The 25456-nt window shown below is 40.1% G+C and overlaps 3 protein-coding genes across 4 annotated transcripts; all 3 read left to right on the top strand.

Annotated features, from left to right (window-relative positions):
* The first annotated feature begins 3476 nt into the window (after positions 1 to 3476).
* On the top strand, positions 3477 to 6175 carry LOC306904381 (zona pellucida sperm-binding protein 3-like). Its single transcript, XM_079474244.1, has 8 exons — positions 3477 to 4661; positions 4738 to 4856; positions 4931 to 5034; positions 5118 to 5295; positions 5365 to 5482; positions 5564 to 5646; positions 5718 to 5809; positions 5886 to 6175. The coding sequence occupies exons 1-8, from the start codon at positions 3858 to 3860 to the stop codon at positions 5948 to 5950; spliced, it is 1563 nt and encodes a 520-aa protein (XP_079330370.1). The 5' UTR covers positions 3477 to 3857; the 3' UTR covers positions 5951 to 6175.
* Positions 6176 to 11721: 5546 nt separating this feature from the next.
* On the top strand, positions 11722 to 13726 carry LOC306904309 (zona pellucida sperm-binding protein 3-like). 2 transcript variants are annotated; one of them, XM_079474124.1, is made up of 9 exons: positions 11774 to 11896; positions 11987 to 12352; positions 12431 to 12549; positions 12616 to 12719; positions 12797 to 12974; positions 13040 to 13157; positions 13235 to 13317; positions 13387 to 13478; positions 13552 to 13629. In XM_079474124.1, the coding sequence occupies exons 1-9, from the start codon at positions 11798 to 11800 to the stop codon at positions 13614 to 13616; spliced, it is 1224 nt and encodes a 407-aa protein (XP_079330250.1). In that variant the 5' UTR covers positions 11774 to 11797; the 3' UTR covers positions 13617 to 13629. The 2 variants fall into 2 exon arrangements, with proteins under 2 accessions (XP_079330249.1, XP_079330250.1); XM_079474123.1 differs by having other exon boundaries at positions 11722 to 12352; positions 13552 to 13726.
* Positions 13727 to 22295: 8569 nt separating this feature from the next.
* Positions 22296 to 24899, top strand: LOC306904354 (zona pellucida sperm-binding protein 3-like). The gene is made up of 8 exons (XM_079474198.1): positions 22296 to 22935; positions 23014 to 23132; positions 23198 to 23301; positions 23378 to 23555; positions 23623 to 23740; positions 23820 to 23902; positions 23977 to 24068; positions 24142 to 24899. The coding sequence occupies exons 1-8, from the start codon at positions 22396 to 22398 to the stop codon at positions 24204 to 24206; spliced, it is 1299 nt and encodes a 432-aa protein (XP_079330324.1). The 5' UTR covers positions 22296 to 22395; the 3' UTR covers positions 24207 to 24899.
* Positions 24900 to 25456: the final 557 nt, after the last annotated feature.

Here is a 25456-nt window from a genome sequence, read left to right as displayed (position 1 = left end):
AAGACGAGTAGGCTTTTTAATGTTGTTAAAGTTAACTATGATTTGGTGCTAGGCTGACAGGTGAATCAAAACAGGCAAGCAAAATGTAGGAAATTATTTAAATCAGATCAACAAGCCTGTTTTTTTTCTGAAGAAGCTAGTTGTCCAATGGAAGTCTTGCTAAAATGCCTGGTAGGGATTTAGCATCCTATGCACAGCCTAAATAAATGTGATTGGAGGACACTAAATGGATTCAAGTGAATTAATTTAAGTATTTTAGCCCACCGGGACCACAGACAGCTACTTGTAGAATAATTATGTTTAGAGTGGTGCAGTATACTGCAAGCTAGCAAGTCATGGCATGAGCACAGCCAGAGGACAGTGGCTGATAAATTCTAATATAGCAGCGAGAAGAACACGTTGTTGTCCATGGTGCTTTGTCGATTTCTTTAAATGCTATGGAAGTCTCCACCCCAGCAGAAATAAGAGAAGGCAGATATCATGACCAAATTAAAATCTTAAACCGTGATGGGAGCCATCACCATCATCGCGTTGTGATCATTTATATTCTCCTGCTTGTGTCTGGGGAGCAATCTCTTGCTGTAATAATGCAGAAGCAACCTTGGCCTGTGCGGGCAAACACATTATTACTCTGTTCCGGTGACAAATGATCTCGCTGCATGACGTTGAAAAGGGGCCAGCCGTTGAGAACAGCTGTTAATGTTTGCTTTTAGATTTGGATGTACAGCTCTTTCTACTGTGTTAGTCAATGATGTCCCAGAAATGATACAATATTTTTCCAACTGTGGTAGTCAATGATGTCCCAGATATTTCTGTTGCTAACATTTTTCCAAATATATTTCTTGTGTTCAACAGAACAAAGAAATGTATACAGGTTTTGAACAGCTCTATCGGAGACGGATCAATCAATGCCTGCAAGGGGACGGCAGTCAAAGGCTAAGACAGAGCTTTCCTTAAGCCTGTCGCCACGAGCGAGTGTATTAGAGTTGTCGGGACGAGAGGGCGAGAGTGAAGCTAATGAAAAGCAGGGAGGGATTTTTTTCAAAGGTCTGTAATTGCAGACTCAGAGAGGGCAAGATTTAAAAAATTAGCAAGCCTCTCGTCAAGTGATTCTGGGTGATATAGGCATTTCAAAACACACATGTGCACACATACCTTGGTTTATCTCCCTAGTGTTAAAACCTATTTCTTACCTTGGTCTCTTATCGTCAGCCCTGGGGTTCTCTAGGGAACAAAATGTTTCTCTCTCTCCCTTCTGCCCCACAATCATCCGATCTGAGCGAGAGGTCAGCATGTTATCTGCTTCATAATTCAACGGGACGTTCTCTCTCTTCCTCGCACATTCTCGCTCAGTCCCTAATTGATTTGGTCATCTAATCTCTGTTGAAGTGCGTGCAGAAAGAGAGAGATGATTAAAGCATTCCCCTGTAGGAGTAACACTGGCTCGGAGGTCAGATGCTGGTTTGTTGGTTGTTGACTTGTTGCATTCAGCTTCATCTTGCTTGGCCTGTGGTTGGACAGGCCAATAACCATTCAAGTTACCCAGCTACCTCCTCTAGGACAGAGAGAGTGCCTAGAGAAAGAGATTCCTTTTTGGCAATTATGTGATAAGGGAAAAGAAAGCATGTTTTCAGCTGTAAGGGGCACACAGGACTGTAATGACAATGTAAATAGTCTTATATAAAAAATTTACATGATGCATGGGGAAGTCCCAACTTGGTCAGTTGGTCAACAGCCAGACATCCCCACCCCATGCTCACACTATTCGTTGATATAATGTTAGTGTGGCTGACACAGACAAGAACTATTGATGATATGATGCCTTTGAGCTTACTGTCTAGTAATCTTTGCATATTAACCTGGAAAGTACTTGTGACCCTGGACCACAAAACCAGTCATAAGTAGCAGTTTTAGCAGTTTTCGTTAAAATACCATTATGAACCATTAGCTTTTTCCATTAAAACCATTACAAAATTCCTTTCTGTGTTGTTTTTTTATATTATTCCAATAAGATTCAACATCCCACCAATAGAATCCATTCCATAACGGTAGGCACCATTATAATTTCCATTAAAACCAATATAATATGAAATGTAAAAATGTAAATGAACAATAAGTGCCTATACATCGCTACCTTTCTACATGTAAACGTAGCTTTGTAGACTGCTTTTTGGTTCCTTAGACAAACTGTTATATGTTCACAAATTTGTAAATATTAGGGTGCACTCAAAACTTCTGACCCTGGCCCCACAATTTTACAGTACCTTTTGTCAGGCTGCATCTATGTACTGTACAAATTCATTTAAAGTCCAGAGCATGCTAACATGTTCATGCTAAATCTTGTTTTTTTATTCAGCAATGCAGTGCCATGAACTATAATGGATCATGACCAATGTTAATGTAAATGTAACAAAAACAATACTTTGTGTGAAAAAAGGTTGCTAGGTTTGATCACAACCGAATTGTTAGCTTACCGATAATTTGTTTTCATCATTTTACTCACCCTTGTGTAATTCCAAACCTGTATGTTCTTCTGCAGAACACAAAATAAGATATTGTGAAGAATGTTGGAAACCAAACAACGTTGTATAGACACTAAAGCACATTTCTCAAAATATCTTATGTGTTGCAAGAAGAGTCTCACATGGGGTTTGCATAACAGAAGGTAATAAAATGACAACAGAATTTGTAATGTTTGGTTCAAATGTTAATTTAATAATCTAAAATCAACTGTTAAACTGTTTAATCAAAAAGTTCAAGCACAAGTCACCATGACAACAGAGTTTATGTGGACTCACCCAGGCCTTGTCTTGAAAAAATTTGCCCCACCACATTCAAAGTGAGTTTGGTCCTCTTGACATTATGAGAAGCACAAAGAGAAAGCTATTCGGGCTTAGCTGTGGTATAATATGGGAATGAGAGCATGAAAGACATTTCTAATCTGCTAATGCAAAAATCACATTAACTTGCCTAATTCATTTTTGCCACAGCAATGGAATATTACAGGCTGCAACTTGGGGACCTTTAGTATGGAGTTGGGGAAGTTTTTCAAAGCTCTTTCAAGTGCAGAAGACACAAGCCAGTTTTTGTTTTGCAGTTGGTAGAGTCTGTCAAAACACAACAGCAGTAAAACTCATAAGGCAGAGGATTATCATTGAGAGGCTTTACTGCACAATAGGAAATAAATTGTGGGATGTGTGTGCAGTGTGTGTTTCCTGGACTGGTTTTATATCTCACTGTTTACAATTCTGCAGAAGCACTCAATCTTTTAGTATGCTAGGGAGCACAGAAAAAATGGAAGCAAAAAAGACTTACCTTATTTTCCTAAGATTTATAAATAAAAAATAAAAAAATATTTTATAAACTCCGGTTTCAGTGCTGTTGTATTGTCACAGAGATGTCGCATTTTGTTTGATGCCAGATTCCAGGCTTCTGATTGGCCAATACAACTTTATGGTTAGAGCTATATCACCACCGGTTGGTCTGGCATGCTTTTGACAGTGCTTTACAGTGTGTTTTTGCGTTTTAGTGTGGATGCAGGTTTTTTTAAACGTGAAAGGAAAAACTTCCGTGTACGTGTGGACTAGGCTTTAAACTTATCAAATGAAAAGACATTAAATAGAATGCAACGTTTAAACTCATGGATATGGTAGTACGTATGCTAAGTTGCTGCAAATATCTAAAGGAATCAATGCAGAGATTAGGTGTAGACTGCAGTTGGTTGCAATGGAAGTGATTAGCTCAACAAGTCTGGATTTTCATTAAGCTTGTTAAAGGGGGTGGAGCCACTTTCATTTCCTGCTGTATTAGAAGGCACAGCAGAGGCACAAGCACTATTCTGAGGTGATCAGGGTTTTATGACAATGGGGTTAATAGATATCAAATTTGTAGGATTTTTGCTGCTTTTAGCAGTTGGGTTTTCTGTGGAACAGTGGTCAGGATTCCAACAAGGCCAAGATCCAGTAAGATTCCAACAAGGCCAGGATCCAGTAAGATTCCAACAAGGCCAGGATCCAGTAAGATTCCAACAAGGCCAGGATCCAGTAAGATTCCAACAAGGCCAGGATCCAGTAAGATTCCAACAACAACAACAGCAGCAGCAGCAACAGCAGCAGCAACAACAGCAGCAGCAACAGCAGCAGCAACAGCAGCAGCAACAGCAGCAGCAACAACAGCAGCAACAACAGCAGCAACAACAGCATCACCAACAGCAGCAACAGCAGCAGCAGCAGCAGCAGCCATCGGTTTTAGCTCCTCAGCAAGCTCTCCAAAGCCCACAAGGATCATATTTTCAGGCTTCAAGACCTGGATTTTCTCCTATGGTAGATAAAAGGAGACTTCAAGAAGGCAATACTCAGTCCAAGCAGCTGATGCAGGGTCCTGTGGCGCCATTGAACTGGCGGTATCCCCTAATGGCTGAAGAGGACCTACAGCCGAAAGTGCCCTTCGAGCTACAGATACCTCGTCCTTCTGTGAGTGTAGCAGCACGATGTGGGGAGAACTTTGTGCAGGTTGAGGTTAAGAAAGATTTCTATGGCAACGGTCAGTTGGTAAATCCTGCCCTCCTCAGTTTGGGAGGCTGTAGAGCTGTAGGGCAAGATGTTGAAACTCAAGTTCTTATCTTTGAATCTGAGCTCCAGACATGTGGCAGCTCTCTGACGGTAAGTGGTAACTCCTAGACTAGCTGTAGCAATTGAACAAGTTCGATCTCTGTGGTGACATGTTTACTGTTTTCAGATGACTGCTGATGAGCTTGTGTATACCTTCACTCTACGCTACACTCCTGAGGCTCTAGGTGGCACTCCGATCATGAGAGCAGAAGCAGCTGCTGTTGCAATTGAGTGTCATTATCCAAGGTACAGTAAAATCTTCTGAAGGTTGAGCACTTTCATTCTGGGTTATGTTTAAGCTCTTATTTGTTTCTCTCTAGGTTGCATAATGTAAGTAGCAATGTGTTGCTTCCTGCTTGGGTTCCCTTTTCTGCCACAAGAGTTGGAGAGGAAGATCTTGTCTTCTCTCTCAAGCTTATGACTGGTAATGAAGATGTCTTGCCCTTAATATTTCTGATCCAGCCCTTATTTTGGATGGATGTTTGCAAGAAACTTTGTTCATTGCAGATGACTGGATGTTTGAGAGGCCTGCCAATCAATATTTTCTGGGTCAGTTTATGAACTTTGAAGCTTCTGTGAAACCGTACAACCATGTTCCTTTGCGTCTTTTCATCGACGACTGTGTCGCTACTGCTGCCCCTGATGTGAACTCTGTTCCAAGATATTATTTTATTGAGAATCATGGGTGAGTAAGGGTCCTCTCCGTACCTTCAAGAAGTGAGGTAGTGAGCTAATTTTCTTTCCTCCCTTTTAGGTGCATTGTTGATGCAAAGCTTACAGGTTCACCTTCCCGTTTCATGCGCAGAGTTCAGAATGACAAGCTGCAGTTTCAGTTGGAGGCATTCATATTTCAACAGACTGGTAGTGGCTCGGTATGTGGAAAAATACCCTATATAACTTCAAAATTCTTTGCATCCTCAAGGGGCGTGTGTTATCTGATCCAACTTTTTTAGGTGTACGTTACATGTGCTTTGAAGGCTGTCATTGCTTCAACTCCCACAAATCTGGAGAGCAAGGCTTGCTCCTTTGCCAATGGGTATGTCATTACCTATGTTTCTGCTAAATTGGGTTTCTGTACCATTACTCATTTTTTCAAAATCTTTTCAGTTGGACCTCTGCAGATGAAAATGATCAGGTGTGCATGTGCTGTGATGCCACATGTGGCTCCAGTAGGAAAGGGAGGTCTTTGTCTGATTCAGGTACAGTAAGGCGACTTTATACAATTCCTCAAGAACATCACTGCATACCTTGATGCCCTTTCAACTTTCTTTCCAGGCCTGGTTTCAGAAGGTGAAGTAACTATTGGCCCTATTGGGATATCTAAACAACGTGAGCAATAAAATATTAAACTGGATTTTGTGATGTGGGTTTTCTTAATATTTGATCTACTGAGGTTTTAAGTCACTTAAAATGGATGTTTTGCTTCTAATGCTGTTTGTGTAGCTTCTTGGCTTCCAGGTCTGTATTTAACAGAACTTTAATAAAATGGTCCTTGCTGTTCAGAGCCTTTGAGAAGTTGAGTTCATGAGACAAATTTGCTATTTGTGGATTAAGGCAGTTTTTGTGGCACTTACTACGGAGATTGCAAAATAGGTGGTGGCTGTTGTTTTGCAAACATGACCGTTACGTTCCTAAGTTCGAGACTTTCATAAACGTGTTGCTGGTGGCTAGCCCGGAAGTACACTTGTTGACCGCAACTCCGACAAGATGGATAACCTGCAATAATCAGCTGCATTAAAAAACAGCATTAAAGTAAAACTAAGGTCTTCGGTGTTTAAAAACTGCTTACTAAACATCTCGCTAAACAAAAGTACATGGGGTGGCAAACACTCCGTACCTAATGTTTTTATCAGCCATCGAACTACATGATGCACAAATGAGTCACGTGACATACTTCACTGTTCAAAACCCTTGGTTCGGCTATCCAGCACAGGAACCATATGTCATCAATAAAGAGGGAAAAACTCAGATTCTCGAACCACCAAACAAAGTAATAGGATAAGCAAGGTGGAAGTAGTCTACTGGTTCTGGTGTTAAGGGAAGCTTTTATAGGTGGAACCTCGATGAAGATTGGTGCCTGCCATAGGTGTGTTAAGTAGAGCTGACAAGACTGTTAACCAATGGGACAATCCTAGAGTGAGAAACAAAATCAATCAATTTTCCCACATACCATATTAGACCTATAACAATGACCGACAACGCTTTCGTTTAAGTAAGTTTTGTTTGCAGTTTGTTTATTTTTTCTTCTGTCTTACTGAGACTTGTTAAAGAAGTAATGACTTTTACCATTTTAACCACTCCGTTCCTCCTGGATATGCTTTTCTGTAAATCACGCACTGTTGGTCGGGGCGGGGGGCTTTCAGTACTATATAATAAAAAATGGAAAGTTACAACGCTTCCTGTAACTGATTATAATTTGAATCTGTTGCCAACTATCAATGCTTTTGTATACAGTCCTCCGAATGCCAATTCTGTATTCCAACAGGTATTTTCAACCATTTAACTTTGTTCATTGTCTCCAAACATGGTTTTGGTTGGTGATTTTTAATATCCATGTGGAAAATTCATGTTCTAGAGTTTTTATCATGCCTAGATAGTTTTTGGCCTACAGCAATATATCAATGTCCCAACTCATTCGAGGAGTCATACTCTTGATTTGGTCTGCTGTTCAGGTGTGACTCCTGGAAATTAAACTACTTCTGACTTATCACTGTCAGACCACTTGCTGGTGTCTGTCAATGTCTGTTTATCTGTTTTTATCTATTGATCCCTCAATTCTTGGGGAATGTCTTTCCACACTTCCCTACAAAGAGCATTCATGGAATCTTGATTTAATTCAGTATTACAATGACAATCTTCATATGATCCTCAACATGTGTGCCCCATTGAAAACCAGGAATGTTTCGTTTGTCAACTCTGCACCTTGGTTTACATCAGATCTTCGTCAGCTAAAACTCAAGGGTCGTCGACTGGAAAGCTTGTATTCCAAGACTAGACTTGTAGTTCATAAAGATTTGTATGCTGATCACATGGAAGTTTATAAGTCTGCACTTTCCACAGCAAAATCAGATTATTATGCAGGTTTAATTGGATCTGGTGTAGGAAACCCAATATATTTATTCTCTGTGGTTAATACTATTTTAAAGCCACCTTATTGTTTTAATTGGCATATAGACTACAGAATTATATGAAGCATTTAGGCTCTTTTTTAAAAGAAAATTTAACACATCCACCAGAAATTGGCTTCACCAAACCCTGATTGTAACATAAATCATTCTAGCTTTGTGCCATCTCTGTTATCTTTATTTTCTCCTTTTAAAATTCCAACAGTTGAGGACATTTGTTTTATTGTACAAAAATCTAAATTTGTCACATGTCAACTGGACCCACTACCGACTCACTTGGTTAAAGCTGGTTTATCATTCCTTTCCCCTCTAATCATTGATATAATGCATACATCACTTCTTTCTGGTACTGTCCCAACTGATGTTATAACACCTATTCTTAAGAAACCTGGGACAGACACAAAGAATTTTGAAAATTTTCGACCTATTTCAAATCTGCTGTTTTTGTCAAAAATCCTAGAAAAAATTGTTGCTCTTCAGCTCCGTGAAAATCTGTCTTGTAATATTTTATATAAGCAGTTTCGTGCTCTTCACAGTGTTGAAACTGCACTTGTAAAGATTTCTAATGATCTATTACTAGCGGCTGATGCAGGTGTTTTATCCATACTTATACTTCTTGACCTTAATGCAGCATTTGACACCATTTCACATCCTATACTCTTGAGCAGGCTGGAATCTATTGGAATTACTGTTATGGCTTTAAGCTGGTTTTGTTCCTATCTAACAGACCGCATTTAATTTGTACAATTTAAAAAGTTTAAATCAAAACCCACTTATGTTGTCACTGGTGTTCCCAGGGCTCTTTTTTAGGACCTCTTCTGTTTATTATTTATATTTTGCCTATTGGCAGCATTTTTAGGAAATATGCACACCGCTTCATTGTGAAGCGACAGACCCAGTATAATAACTTGAGACAGACAACGATAGGGGAGACACCCGAAAACTCTTTACTTCAGCTCCACACATACTCATCACAGCCAATACGGAATATAGAATATATAGATTTTCTTACCTAGACCTGAAAGTTCAGCCTAACATTCATTTTTGTCCCTTAAAGGATTTTTGTTTTGGGAGATACAAAGTGTAATTTTTGTTTTAAGATGCCATTCCCTGTGATGCCAATTTTCAAACTTTAGTGTGTAATGTTGCTGCTAGAGCATAAACAATATCTGCAAAATGATAAAGCTCAAAGTTCAATGCCTAGAGAGAGATTGCCTTTAACAGATTTAGCTTATCAAGAAAAACGGAGCACTGCTGGAATCAGAGTACAACCCTTTACTTTCCAGGTAAATGTCACTATTCAGAGTTGTCGAATAAACTCCGCCCAAAGGAATGCGCCAAAATGGGGTGTTTTAAGAGATGATTGACAGTGTTGAACAATAGACTTGAAATTTGTGAAATATAAAACGTTTTTTGCAACTAGAAACATGAACATCAATTGTTAAACACCCAAAACACATAACCAAAGCTTCGAAAACAGTCAGAGAATGGCACCTTTAAAGGTCCAGTCAGTAATTTCTAGCGGTAAGGTTGCCAATTGCAACCAAACGCTCAGTCAACCCCTCTCTTTTGAAGCACTGTGACGGCTGACAGAACATGGCGGATAACATGCAAAGGGTCCCGCGATATGTAGATAGAAATAGCTCATTCTAAGGTAATAAAAACACATCACTTCATTGTGTAAGCTCTTTATACACCTCTGAAGACATGCTATGTATATAATATTGCATTTCTATCAATATATCATCCCTAAAATTACACTCTGGATCTTTAGTAAAAGCACCATTTTGAAGACTAAGTGCACTTTTCTTAATGTCTTAAACAGTAGCATTACAATTTATTCCTATGGCATTGGTTTTATATTTGTAATATATATTTTATATTAGTATTTTATTTATGTGTACGTAACATTAAATCATGAAAATTACATTTCATGCAGTGTGTTATGTTGCCATGTTTGAAAGTAAGCAGTCTGCCAAGTTGTAAGTTCGAAGGAAAATGAATGACAAAGTTATTGGCTTGTAAAATAGGGAGTCGACTCCGAATCACACAAACGAGACGTGACCTAGTCCAAGTCTCTAACCGCCGCGTATCTACGTCGCTAGAAATAGTCCCGCCTACGTTTTGCTAGGACGGCCGCAAAAACTTCACTCTCCTCCCCCAAACACTGTCGCTAGTCTGTGATGCGCGTACATCATGTCTAGAACCTGTGTTTTACATTGTGAAACGAAGTGAAGAACTTTTGAGGAAACAATGGTTACAATTCATTTTTCAAACAACACCACAAGACTATAACCGCAGGGTTTTACTGAGCGCGCGTCATTTCACCTAAGATTGCTTCTGTAATCTTGGCGCGTTCACTGCAGGATATGGTAAACGACAATGCTTGAAATAGGGGGAAATACCAAGTCTATTTGGAACTGTTAGCTCCGCCGAATCACAACTTGAAAGTGTGACTATATATTTTTGTCTTAACTTAAAAACATATTTGTGTACCTTATGTCTGTGTTTAGCTAATGCATATAACACTAACTTTAAAATGTAACGTTATTTCTGTGGTAGGTCCTATTACATTTTGTTTATCTAGCTATGTACTCAGCTAACTTACCTGTTCAATCTATTAACTCTCAAAGTATTTATTTCAAATACTATCTGTATTGTAATAACATCTGAAGATACGAACACTGTACACTGTATGGCGTGACAACTAGTCCAAGTATAATACTGTTACTAGAGAAGTGTAAATGTCCTTTTGCACCTAAATAGATATAAAGGGGTGAAGCTAAAGTCTTTTTATAATGTCTAAAATGCTCTATGTAACATAACAAATGCACAGTAAAGACAAAATAATATAGTTTCTAACGTATTAACAGTATTTTAAGTAAAAAAATATTTTATTTCAATGATGAGCAAAAGCACAACATGCATGTTGTCACACTGGAAGTTTTGCTGGTAAGAGTTGTCACTTGCTCAAGTCGTGCTGGAGTTTCTTGTTGATGAGCCTTTTGGGATGTTTCTTCGTCAGACTCGGCCTCAAACTGCTATCTATACACTGTATATAATATCCAACCACCTGTAAACCTGTAAAAAAGTAATGATGATATCCATTTGCAACACATGATGAACGCATTTGATCAATCACAACAGACCAATCACATGTCACTAGGCTCGCGGATAGGAGGGGATTAGATGGAAAATATTTTTTCTAAGTTTATGAATACTGTAACATTTACATTTACGCATTTGGCAGACACTTTTATCCAAAGCGACTTACATTGTATCTTCCTTTATATATTTTTTTACATAGGTATATGCAATCCCCTGGGATCGAACCCACAACCTTGCAATGTTAACGCAATGCTTTTACTACTGAGCTAGAGGAAAGCGTAGTAACAGTTAGTGATGTTACACGTGAGCGTGTGTCGAGAAATCCTGGAAGCTTTCAGTGAAGCGTGAATCGAGGCGCATAAAGCTTTAGACCAATGAAGGTGACGTCTGAAGCCTCGCTTCCGCCTGAGTGGTTCAGTAAGCGGTTTGAATCTTGCCACGACCTTTTGACAGCTTTATAAACCATGTTAAACAAGCACATCCACAAACTCAGACAGTTTCCAGATTAAGAATAATAATATTATCAAGTCTGAAAAGTCTCAAATCTTCATGAGGCTTCATCTCGCCACCACTAGTGACAGTTACACTGTTTTTTAATTTCACATTTATACAGCCAATGCCATTGTTAATAATGGAATATAACTTTAGATAGTGACACTCAATTGCAACAGCAGCTGCATCTGATCTCACAATGGGAGTTCCACCTACCGCCTCTGGAAAGCCTAAATAAAAAAGTTTATTTAACTTTTGTACAAAGAAAACTATATATATTTTTATAATGAGTAAGTGGTGAACTAATTTTTAATTGCGGGTGAACGATTTCTTAAACTCAACAGGTCTGGAGAAACATTAGGCTTGTCAAAATGGGGTGGAGCCACAATAACTGCATGCTCTTGAAAAAGCCACCGCATAGAAGCGACAAGCATTCTGAAGTTCTCAGAGTTTTTCCTCACAATGGGGTTGGTAGCTGTCACTTTGGTTGGAGTTCTGCTGTTGTTAGCAGTTGGGTTGTCTGTGGAACAGTGGTCAGGGTTTCAGCAAGGCCAGGCTCCAGTAAGATTACAACAACAACAACAACAAGAACAGAAGCAGCCATCAAGTTTTGCTTCTCAGCAGGCTTCACAGGGATCTGCTTATTTTCAGCCTTCAGGACCTGGAACGTCTCCTATGGCAGATCCGAGGCAACTTCAAGAAGGCAACACTCAATCCAAGCAGCCGATGCAGGGTCCTGTGGTACCATTGACCTGGCAGTATCCACTAATGCCTGAAGAGCCCCTGCAGCCTGAAGTGCCCTTTGAGCTACGGATACCTAGTCCTTCTGTGAGCATAGCAGCACAATGTGGCGAGAACCTTGTGCAGGTTGAGGTTAAGAAAGACTTCTATGGCAACGGTCAGTTGGTAAACCCTGCCTTCCTCAGTTTGGGAGGCTGTGGAGCTGTAGGGGAAGATCCTGATGCTCAAGTTCTTATCTTTGAATCTGAGCTCCAGACATGCGGCAGCTCTCTGACAGTGAGTAGTAACTCATGGGTTTGCAACGACAATTGAACATCAAGCTAGAGCTCTGTGGTAACCTATGACTGTTTTCAGATGACGGCTGATGAGCTTGTGTACACCTTCACTCTTCGCTACACTCCTGAGGCTGTCGTTGGAACTCCCATTGTGAGATCAGATGCAGCTGCTGTTGCAATTGAGTGTCACTATCCAAGGTTATATCCTCTTAAAAAGGTTCTGCACTTTTTTTCCAGGTTACTTTCTAACACTTTGTTCTTTAGGTTGCATAATGTAAGCAGCAATGTGTTGCTTCCTGCCTGGGTTCCCTTTTCTGCAACAAGAGTTGGCGAGGAAGTTCTTGTCTTTTCTCTCAAGCTTATGACTGGTAATGAAGATTTCCCTCCCCTAAATATTTCTGACCCAGCTCTTAAATGGATGTTGCCAACACTTTCTTCATTGCAGATGACTGGATGTTTGAGAGGCCTAGCAATCAGTATTTTCTGGGTCAGTTTATGAACTTTGAAGCCTCTGTGAAACAGTACAACCATGTTCCTTTGCGTATTTTCATCGACGACTGTGTCGCTACTGCGGCCCCTGATGTGAACTCCGTTCCAATATATTCTTTTATTGAGAATTATGGGTGAGTAAGGGCTCTCTCCATATCTTCAATAAGTTAGACAATGGCTAATTTTCTTTCCTCCCTAGGTGCATGGTTGATGCAAAGCTTACAGGTTCACCTTCCCGTTTCATGCGCCGTGCTCAGAATGACAAGCTGCAGTTTCAGTTTGAGGCATTTATGTTTCATCAGACCGGAAGTGGCTCGGTATGTGGATAAAGTGCCTCTATAACTTCAAAATCTTTGCCTCCTCGGTAGTGTAAACTGCAACTTGTTTTTTCTAGGTGTACGTTACATGTGCTTTGAAGGCTGTCATTGCTTCTACTCTCACAAATCCGGAGGGCAAAGCTTGCTCCTTTGCCAATGGGTATGTCATTACCTATGTTTCTGCTAAATTGTTTCTTTACCATGATTCATTTGTACACCATCTTTTCAGTTGGACTTCTGCGGATGACAATGATCAGGTGTGCATGTGCTGTGATGCCACATGTGGCTCAAGTAGGAAAGGGAGGTCTTTGTCTGGTTCAGGTACAGTAAGGGGACTTTATACAATTCCTCAACATCACTGCATACCTTGATGCCCTTTCAACTTTCTTTCCAGGCCTAGTTTCAGAAGGTGACGTAACTATTGGCCCTATTGGGATATCTGAACAACGTGACCAATAAAACCTTAAACTGGATATTGTGATGTGGTTTTCTTTAACATTTGGTCTACTGAGGTTTAAGTCCCTTAATTCTGCAAACATGACTTTAACATGTAGATACAGATACTTTAGGAATGGCTTCTAAAGACACTTAATTCCATGGCCATTAGCCAACATGTGTCAGCACCCACTCCCCTTCGTAATCATACTTTAGATTAATACGGTGTGGATGACGTTAAAATCCTTCAGCAGAGCGACGACATTTCGGCTCTTTATCTGGTATAATGCTTGCTTCACTGGCCTATGGCTGCAACTAAAACTCCTTGTTACATATATGACAGAACAATAACCTAAGCTACCAAAGGTGCGTTTCTTGATAATCTGCCTGAATTGTCTCAAATCTCTAGCATGAGTAATAACGCTCTTGACTTTACCATTGACCATTTTAACGCCACCTTCTCACGGTTGCATCTCTGTTCTTAAAGAATATAAAAAATGGCGACATGACACCTTGGTATAATGAACACACCAAGGCTCTAAAGAAAAATGGAGCGCAACTTTAAGAAGACTAAATCTGAGGTATTTCCTGCAGCATTGAACGATAGTATTTGAAAAAACAGGATAGCCCAAAAAACGTCTAGATCCACCTACCTTTCATCACTAATAGAAAAGAACCAGCACAACCCTAGGTTTTTATTTAATGTCGTGGCTTAATTAACCAAAAATAAATCTTCTGCGACTTCTGATTCTGTATAGCAGTGATGAATTTATGAACCACAATAAAACCCAAGATATTTGCGAAATAACTATGAAACCAGCTGAACAAACAACTAACTACAGTGCCCATAAGGAGAAATTGCTATTTTCTACCATAATCATTAGATCTTCTAAATCAACATGCATGCTAGACCCTATACCTACAAATCTACTGAAAGAGATATTTCCAGAAATTATAGATCATCTTCTGAGCATTATTAACATCTCTGACACTAGGACATGTGCCTTAAGCATATAAGGTTGCTGTTATAAGGCCCCTTGTCAAAAAAACCATCTCGACCCTGGAGAACCAGTCAGGGGCGCCGCCAGGAATTTTGGGCCCCATGAAAAAAAATCTAATTGGGCCCCCTATGTGCAGCTGTTGGCACCCCATCTCTAGGACCTAACTGTCCAATCAAAAGCTTGCAACTGTCTTGCTTCTTGTAGTGCAATACTAGTACTAGCAAAATATTTACTCCTGGTGATCTGTAAATGCAAGTCTACATACAGTATGCAGTTCACTATTTGATGCAAGATTAAAAGCCACCTTAAAAATGTCCATTCTTAATGTAATTTAATTGTAAAAATATTGACAAATTTAAAAAAAGAAAAAACTTAAATATATAATAACTTTTTAATCAAAATAAATTAACATCATCATCTCAAAACAATGAAAACAGCTTTTTTTTTTACTTAACTGCACATATATGCCAACAACAAAATAAAGTTGAAGTGTAAAACGGAATTTCCACATCAGGGTTATTAAAAAAGATCAAGTGATCACTAAATCCATAGGTTTTTTAGGTTTGGAATATGGTCATAACAAAACTAACAGTACCAGTGACATCAAATTAAAAGGTTAGTTAACATGGTACAAATAAGAACAATGGAAATATATACCAATAAATGACACTAACACTACAGAACATTGACCCAAATTACCTATAGTTCTGTATTATCATCACTTGATTACATACATTAGGTGTGTGTGTGTGTGTGTGTGCGTGCGTGCGTGCGTGTGTGCAAGCTTCTCAAATAAATTGCCCATCATGGTGGGAATAATAAGGTCTGTATCTATAGATGTTTTTTAAGGGCCAAAATTCACTCTAAATGAACGCATCAAACTGGATTATTTTAATATTGTCTGTAACCTACATGCAGGTTGAGGTGAGCTACTCATTGTTTCTAAATGCATACAGACAAGAGGTTCTTTTTTTATGTCATAATGGTCATTATGTGAGAAAAAATTTTTTGTTTGATTTCTGTCATTTATAAATATTCCACTTTCTTTTTTGTTATGGTTAAGTCATTAACACAGTGTTGCTCACCTTCTTCACTGGGACAGGGAGGGGTGCAGTTATGGGGAGACTGGGGTGCTGCTGACTCATCTGTTGTTAAGTCTGCTAAGATGGGCATGGACAATGATTTAATATGAATATCTTGCTAAGCGTTTCCCTCCACTGATTAAATGTTTATGAAATGTAGGCTGACCCTAGCCTGCAGCTAGCTAGCTTATTTCACTATGGACAACAGGTTAATACCACTCACAGACTGAATGCTACCCACCTTTCTTGGTGAAAAACTGGGTTACAGATTGACACCCTTTTGTCTTTGCTCTCTCATTTTTGTTTCTTTTCCTTTTTTGAAAACCAGATTTTTTACTACGCAACATAGTTGTCTCTGTTTCTGACGCGACGCGACTTTCTGCAACTAAACACCGTCACTGATGAGTGCGCTAAAGCAGGACCGAACCATTTCATGCAGACACAGGGGGGTGCTCGGTCAATATGGATGTTTACTTTTAGGTCCATTGGGGATATTTAACTTTTATTGCCAAAATACGTTAAAAAAAAGACATCCTTCATTTTATTATTATTTTAAATATACTAAATGATGATGATTTATATAGTGTATAATATAATTAAAAATTAATTAGTTTTTACCTATTTGTTGGGGCCCCTGTCAGTCAGGGGCCCTTGGAATTGTCCTAACTTTTCCCCCCTATACGGCGCCCATGGAACCAGTTGACGACAGACCTATATCGAATCTACCTTTCATATCTAAAGTTCTGGAAAAAGCAGTCTCAACTCTGTTCCTTTGCCCAAAGTAATGACATCATTGAAGATTTTCAGTCTGGATTTAGAGCACATCACCGTACAGAGACTGCTTTGATCAGTTACAAATGATCTGCTTTTGGCGTCTGACCGCCGTTGTATTTACTTATAGGTGCTGCTAGACCTTAGTGTTGTATTCGACAATATTGACCACAGCACAGTCCTACATAGACTTGAACATTGTTAGCATTAAGGGAATAGCTTTGAAGTGGTTTAGATCTTCTTTATCCGACCGTTTTAAATATGTAGCAATAAACAGTGAGGTGTTAAGCAAATCGCAAGTGCAGTACGGTGTACCACAGGGCTCCGTCTTAGGGCCTATGCTCTTTGCATTATACATGCTTCCTCTAGGAGATATAATAAAGCGACCTGGAGTTAGCTTTCACTGTTATGCTGATGATACGCAACTTTATATTTTCTCGAAGCCTCATAAAACAGCAATTTCATCGAATAGTGGAATGCATATACGATATAAAAAAACTGGGTGAGTAACAATTTCTTATTACTGAAATCGGACAAAACATAAGTGTTACTTATTGGACCGAAAACCGCTACACGTAATAACCAAGAATACTGCTATACTATTGACAGATGTTCCAAAAAACCCTCGACTTCACCAAAGAATCTTGGTGTTTTATTCGATAGTACTCTGACATTTGAGAACCATGTAAAATTGCGTTATTCCATCTCAAAAATATATAAAAACTACGTCATATGCTATCAAGTTAATTCGTGCATTTATGACATCAAGACTACATTACTGTAATGCCGTATTATGTTGGTTGGTCGGCAGGCTTATTACAAAAACTCCATATGGTCCAAAATGCAGCAGCTCGAGTTCTTACACTTTCAAAAAAGAATGAGCATATTATCCCAGTACTATCAACCTTGCACTGGTTACCCATAAAGCATCTCATTAACTTTAAAATCTTGCGTATTGCCTATAAAGCCCTGCATGGTTTAGCTCCTCACTACTTGAGTGAACTTTTCTTGTATCACAGTCCTTCACGTGCAATACGCTTTCAGGCATCTGGTCAGTTGCTAATACCTAGAATTTCAAATTCAGTGTGGTGGTGTGCTGGTGGCAGATCATTTTCCTATCTAGTGCCAAAAGTTTGGAACAGTCCTATCCGCTCTGTCTGGGAGGCAGACAAACTCTGTCAGTTTAAATCTAGACTAAAGACGCAACTTTTTAATCTTGCATACACTACACTATCATAATATAAATATTCCTAAAGTTTAGGCTGCACTAGTTAGATCAACCGGAACCAGGAACACTACCAATTACAACTGATGTATTTGTTGCATCAAAGAGTACAGAACAGTACTCTACTCTCAGCCAGTCTTGTCTCATTGTTCCAAGGTAACTAGAGCGGGCAGGACGCAGTCCATGCACAGACCTGACAAAAGCTGTGATGATAGAGCTAGATAAAGGAGGACGCAGCGACTTTGAATGTCTTCACTACAACATTTCAGCCGCTATTAGATTATTAAGGATGGTCTTAAATCTAAAAATGTTTTTATTTTGCCTTGAGCTGTAGGGGAAGATCCTGATGCTCAAGTTCTTATCTCTGAATCTGAGCTCCAGACGTGGCAGCTCTCTGACGGTGAGGAGCTCCTAGGTTTGGCAACGACAATTGAACATCAACCTAGATCTGTGGTAACACATGACTACTGTTTTCAGAGGACCGCTGATGAGCTTGTGTACACCTTCACTCTACACTACACTCCTGAGGCTGTAGGTGGAACTCTCATGGTGAGATCAGATGCAGCTGCTGTTGCAATTGAGTGTCACTATCCAAGGTTATATCTTCTTAAAAAGGTTCAGCTCTTTATCCAGGTTACTTTCTAACACTTTGTTCTTTAGGTTGCATAATGTAAGCAGCAATGTGTCGATATCTGCCTGGGTTCCCTTTTCTGCAACAAAAGTTGGAGAGGAAATTCTTGTCTTTTCTCTCAAGCTTATGACTGGTAATGAAGTATTCATGAAGTATCTGACCCAGCTCTTGACTGGATGTTGCCAACACTTTCTTCATTGCAGATGACTGGATGTTTGAGAGGCCTAGCAATCAATATTTTCTGGGTCAGTTTATGAACTTTGAAGCCTCTGTGAAACAGTACAACCATGTTCCTTTGCGTATTTTCATCTACGACTGTGTCACTACTGCGGCCCCTGATGTGAACGCTGTACCAATATATTCTTTTATTGAGAATTATGGGTGAGTAAGGGCTCTCTCCATATCTTCAATAAGTGAGGGAAAGGGTTAATTTTCTTTCCCTTTTAGGTGAATGGTTGACGCAAAGCTTACAGGTTCACCTTCCCACTTCATGTGCCGAGCTAAGAATGACAAGATGCAGTTTTCAGTTGGAGGCATTCATGTTTCAACAGACCAGTGGCTCGGTATGTGGAAAAAGACCCTATATAAGAAAAATTATTTGTGTCCTCAAGGGATGTATAAACTGCAACTTGTTTTTTCGTAGGTGTACGTTACATGTGCTCTGAAGGCTGTTATTGCTTCTATTCTCACAAATCCGGAGCGCAAAGCTTGCTCCTTTGCCAACAGGTATGTCATTACCAATGTTTCTGCTAAATTGTTTCTTTACCATGACTTTGTACCATCTTTTCAGTTGGACCTCTGCAGTCTAAAATAATCAGGTCTGCATGTGCTGTGATGCCACATGTGGCTCCATTAGGAAAGGGAGGTCTTTGTCTGATTCAGGTACAGTTAGGGGACTTTATACAATTCCTCAGGAACATCACTTCACACCTTGATGCCCTTTCAACTTTCTTTCCAGGTCTGGTTTCAGAAGGTGAAGTAACTATAGGCCCTATTGGGATATCTGAACGACGTGACCAATAAAAACTTAAAATGGATATTGTGATGTGGGTTTCTTAAACATTTGGTCTGCTGAGGTTTAAGTCACTTAAAATTCTGCAAACATGACCAACAATGCTATATTTGTGTAAAAGCAATGGAAATATAATTAAATGGGATGGACTTTAGTTCACAGGAGGAAAACAACAGATCATGACATTGCGTTATGCTTCATGCAAAGGTCATGCTTATGCTTTAGTGTCACAGTCCCAGGGGACCACTGGGCATTATCAGGAGACCATGTGAACCTATTTGATTGGGTGACCCTTGCTTGTTACACATTTGCCTTTCTGGTTCAAGCTAGCCTTAATACACAGTGTAGTTTTGCTAATGGTGCGTGAGCACAGGGCCTAGTTATAGGCTTGTCCTATATATGTCGGTCCATGTGTTGCCAAGGAGTTTAGGGTCTGTGGTCAGTTTTTACGCGATTTACATTATCCATGGCCTCTGGTGGTGACCCGGATGTTCATAGTACATAGTATTTATAAGGTACCACAAATTTATATAAACAATATCATGTTAATATTTGAAATATACAGACTTATCGTAAGTTTAGTGCCATGCTATTAAAGAATCACGTATATGCTGTCAAACTAAGGATTTAAGACATAGAAGTGCAGCCAAACAAGTAGGATTACATTTTATTTCTTCGGTAGTTTCTTTTATGGCACTTGGTACACTTATGATAATTTCTAGTTATTTCGGAAATTAGGACCGTTCTAATTTTGGGTTCCAAATTGCTGTTCGTTTGTTAAATTTGGGTTCACCCCAAGTTATTTGATGCTGAGCGCAAACTAAAGTTTTGAACAACCACTTGATAACCAGTTGAAAATGCTTGAGCTGTTTGCTCAAGGTATACCTCTTTTGTGCAATTCATAAAGGACATTTTCCTAAAGGGAATTTGGGGTATAGAGATGTATAGCTTAAGACTTTGTAATAGCCTTACACCACTATTGTCATTAATTTTCAATGATCCCGACCCTACAAGCAGCACATTAACACCTGGTTGTGCACAAAGGCTGTTTATAAATGGTGGGAAAAGAATGACGAACTGCAAATGCATGCTCAGATCAGCAGAGAAGCTGTGAAAGAGCAGACTTGAATGAACAGAACTGAATGCGGAACACAGGACTTGTCAGACCAAGACTGACACCATTATTTAACTGATAGGAAGCAAAGCATTAACCCAATGCAAATTGAACAGACTCTGGAAAGAGATATATCTACCTGATATTGAGGTGAGACCACTACGGGACCTACTGGAATGTGGTGAACGATCTGGAGGTATGTGCGGTAAATGGAGATCCTATTCCATTGGACGGATGGGCAGTGATTACTGTCAACTTGATAGGAAACGAGGATCCCAGCCTTTCCATCAATGTACCATTCCTTGTTAGCTAAATGCCAATTGAGAGACCAATCCTTGGCTTACACGTGATTAAGAAACTGATTCAGGGGCGACCCAAACAGCTCATGCAAACACTCACTGCTCTATTAGCCAGAGCTATTGATGTCCCAAACGAGAAGGCACAGACCCCTTATTGAAATTATACGGACTGCAGAAGAAGACGAGCCCTAATTAAAATTATACGGACTGGAGAAGATGAATGTGGTCATCTGATGGTCGGTAAGAGATCATTCCGGCAGGGCAGATTGCCTGCGTGCAATGCCGGATCACGCCAAATTTAGCACAGTTGGGCTCTGTAGTCTTGTTTGAACCAAAAGAGGATAACAACCATCTAAAATATCTGGATCTTTGAGAGGGGCTTCTGGAGATACCTAACAGAGATGACTCATGTATATCTGAGTGTCAGCCAAATGAGGGTAGACCCACAGGTCCTGGAAGCTGTTCGATCTCTCACACTCAAGACTCGACAGATGGTGGGGGATGTATGAGGTTACTGGGTTTCCTCAGCTATTACAGGACATTTAAGCAACGGTAATATAATTAAATGGGATAGACTTTAGTTCACAGGAGGAACTGAACCAAATAAACACAATAAAGTTTGTTTTAGCCATCCAATATGACCCCTTTAAATAGTATCAACTGTCGGTAAAGACGGTAGTTGAAAGTTATGATTCAATGCATGTTTACCTTGTACAGACACTTACTGAACGCATTCTTCTTTTACTGCAGGCGGGCTGAATGATCTTGTGTTTAAAAACGTTTTTGCTTCGCTCTGTAGCGTTAAGAGAATGGGTGAAGGTTGCAACCACTTGACATTGCAGATTTTGACGCAAGAAAACGGTGGAATATTTTTTCAAAGTTTATGAGTACTGTGAAAGTTAGTGATCTTACGTTCTGTGGCGAGGCTTTGGAGCGTGTATCGAGAATCCTGGAAGCTTTCAGTGAAGCGTGTGACCAACCTTGCTTCCGCCTGAGTGGTTCAGTAAATGGTTTGAATCTGGCCACAACATTTTGACAGCTATATAGACCAAGTTTCCCCTTCAATATATTCATATAAATAGATTAATCTATGTGGAAATATATATTTTTCTTTAAAGTTTTTTATAAGCCTTAACTGGTGCAAAATAAAGTGCATCACAGACCACATCATGCACATCTGTAAAGAATTTGCTTGTTTTACAGTATTTGGCCACCAGATGGTATTGTGAGCATATTAAGCCTCATTAAATGAAGCCTTTTATGAACCACTTGGCTGAAAAGCCTCAAATCTTAATGAGGGTTAACTTCGCCCCTCCCCAAAAAATGAGAGTTAAACTGTTTTTTTTTATTTCACATTTATAAGGTCAATGCCATTTTTAATAAATTAAGCCATACATCTCTATATACCCAAGATTCATTTTAATTAGTTGGATGGAAAAGACTAAACTTAAAAAATAACTTACTCATCATAAAAATATAATATAAAAATATAATTATACATAAGTGGTGATATAATTTAAAATTGTGGGTGAATGATTCCTTAATCTCAACAGGTCTGGAGAATCATTAGGCTTGTAAAAATGGGGTGGAGCCACAATGATTGCATGCTCTTGAAAAGCCACCGTATAGAAGCAACAAGCATTCTGAAGTTTTCAGAGTTTTTCCACAATGGTGCTGGTAGCTGTCACGTCGGTTGGAGTGCTGCTGTGCTTAGCAGTTGGTTTATCTGTGGAACAGTGGTCAGGGACTCAACAAGGCCAGGCTCCAGTAAGATTGCAGCAGCAGCAGCAGCAGCAGCAGCAGCAGCCAAGTTTAGCTTCTCAAGGATCAGCTTTTTTTCAGACTTCAGGACCTGGAATGTCTCCTATGGCAGATCCAAGGCGACTTCAAGAAGGCAACACTCAATCCAAGCAGCCGATGCAGGGTCCTGTGGCACCATTGACCTGGCGTTATCCACTAATGCCTGAAGAGCCCGTGCAGCCTGAAGTTCCCTTTGAGCTACGGATACCTAGTCCTTCTGTGAGCATAGCAGCACAATGTGGCGAGAACCTTGTGCAGGTTGAGGTTAAGAAAGACTTCTATGGCAACGGTCAGTTGGTAAACCCTGCTTTCCTCAGTTTGGGAGGCTGTGGAGCTGTAGGGGAAGATCCTGATGCTCAAGTTCTTATCTTTGAATCTGAGCTCCAGACATGCGGAAGCTCTCTGACAGTGAGTAGTAACTCATGGGTTTGCAACGACAATTGAACATCAAGCTAGAGCTCTGTGGTAACCTATGACTGTTTTCAGATGACGGCTGATGAGCTTGTGTACACCTTCACTCTACGCTACACTCCTGAGGCTGTAGGTGGAACTCCCATTGTGAGATCAGATGCAGCTGCTGTTGCAATTGAGTGTCACTATCCAAGGTTATATCCTCTAAAAAAGGTTCAACACTATTTTCCAGGTTACTTTCTAACACTTTGTTTTTTAGGTTGCATAATGTAAGCAGCAATGCTTTGATTCCTGCCTGGGTTCCCTTTTCTGCAAAAAGAGTTGGGGAGGAAATTCTTGTCTTTTCTCTCAAGCTTATGACTGGTAATGAAGATTTCTTGCCGTAAATATTTCTGACCCAGCGCTTGACTGGATGTTGCCAACACTTTCTTCATTGCAGATGACTGGATGTTTGAGAGGCCTAGCAATCATTATTTTCTGGGTCAGTTTATGAACTTTGAAGCCTCTGTGAAACAGTACAACCATGTTCCTTTGCGTATTTTCATCGACGACTGTGTCGCTACTGCGGCCCCTGATGTAAACTCCGTTCCAATATATTCTTTTGTTGAGAATTATGGGTGAGTAAGTGTCCTCAATTTCGCCAATAAGTGAGGCAATGGGCTAATTTTCTTTCCTCCCTTTTAGGTGCATGGTTGATGCAAAGCTTACAGGTTCACCTTCCCGTTTCATGCGCCGATCTCAGAATGACAAGCTGCAGTTTCAGTTGGAGGCATTCATGTTTCAACAGACTGGTAGTGGCTCGGTATGTGGAAAGACCCTATATAACATCGAAATTTGTTGCGTCCTCAAGGGATGTGTAAACTTCAACTTGTGTTTTCTAGGTGTACGTTACATGTGCTTTGAAGGCTGTCATTGCTTCTACTCTCACAAATCCGGAGAGCAAGGCTTGCTCCTTTGCCAACAGGTATGTCATTACCAACATTGTTTCTGCTAAATTGGGTTTCTGTACCATGACTCATTTGTACACCATCTTTTCAGTTGGACCTCTGTGGATGAAAATGATCAGGTGTGCATGTGCTGTGATGCTACATGTGGCTCCAGTAGGAAAGGGAGGTCTTTATCTAATTCAGGTACAGTGAGGGGACTTTATACAATTCCTCAACATCACTGCATACCTTGATGCCTTTTCAACTTTCTTTCCAGGCCTGGTTTCAGAAGGTGAAGTAACTATTGGCCCTATTGGGATCTCTGAACAACGTGATCAATAAAATCTTAAACTGGATATTGTGATGTGGGTTTCTTTAACATTTGGTGTACTGAGGATTAAGTCACTTAAAGTTCTGCTAACATAACCAACAAAGCTATGTGTAAAACAATGGAAATATTATGAAAAGATTAAATGTGATAGACTTTAGGTAAAACAACCCATGACATTGAGGGTTCTACATATAATTCTGCTTGTTTTAGTGTCTCTGTCCCAGGGGACCACTGGGCATGATCAGGAGACGATGTGAATTTATTTGAGTGACACTTGTTTGTTGACGCTTATTGTTACACTTGACTTTCTGGTTCAAGCTAGCCTTAATACACAGGAGTGTAGTTTTTCTAAGGGTGCACAGGGCCTAGTTTTAGGCTTGTCCTATATTCTGAATTGTTTGAGGCCTCATGGTCGGTCTGTCCATGTGTTTGCCATAAAGTTGTGGTCAGTTTTTACTTTATTGAAATTGTCCAGGGGCCCTAGTGGTGACCTGGATGTACTAAGTCATAAATCATAGTACTGTAGTGGCAGATGCAAGCGCCACACACACGATGGACTTGCTGACATAATTCACCTACAGTATTCACTGAGAGAGAAGCTTTACGGCCCCTTTAAGTAGGCGGAGCCGGGACTCTAGTTCGGTGGTGTTCTGGTGTTTTGTGATGTTCTTGCAGTTCAATAAACGTACCGCGTTGAGAGTTACCACATGCAGTTCCCTCGTGTATTCTTTTGATAGCACTAGTGCTACATTGGTGACCCCGAGTCAGAACTATTAACGCAAAATGTCGACGAATGCTGTATCGCTTAAGCTTCCGGAGTTTTGGGAGCAACAAGCGTCTGTGTGGTTCGCTCAAGCCGAGGCTCAGTTCGCTTTACGAGAGATAACCGCGGACGACACGAGATACTACTATGTGGTCGCAGCTCTCAACAGTTCCACAGCCGCACGAGCGTTAAGCATCCTGGAAAATCCCCCAGAACGACACAAATACGCTGCGCTAAAGGCTTACCTGCTAAAGACTTTCAGTTTATCAGAGACTGACAGAGCACGTCGTTTGCTCTCGCTGCCGGGTCTCGGAGATTCCCGGCCGTCCGAATTGATGGATCACATGCTGGCATTGCTCGGTGAGCATAAACCATGTTTTCTGTTTAAAGAATTGTTCCTACAACAGTTGCCTTTGAACGTTCGCACCTCTCTCGCAAACAGCACGGTGACTGATTACAGAGAACTAGCGCAGCTGGCGGACGAATATCACACAGCTT

Source organism: Barbatula barbatula (assembly GCF_947034865.1).
Source record: "Barbatula barbatula genome assembly, chromosome: 15".
Taxonomy (NCBI): Eukaryota; Metazoa; Chordata; class Actinopteri; order Cypriniformes; family Nemacheilidae; genus Barbatula; species Barbatula barbatula.
This window is presented reverse-complemented; position numbering and strand designations above follow the sequence as displayed.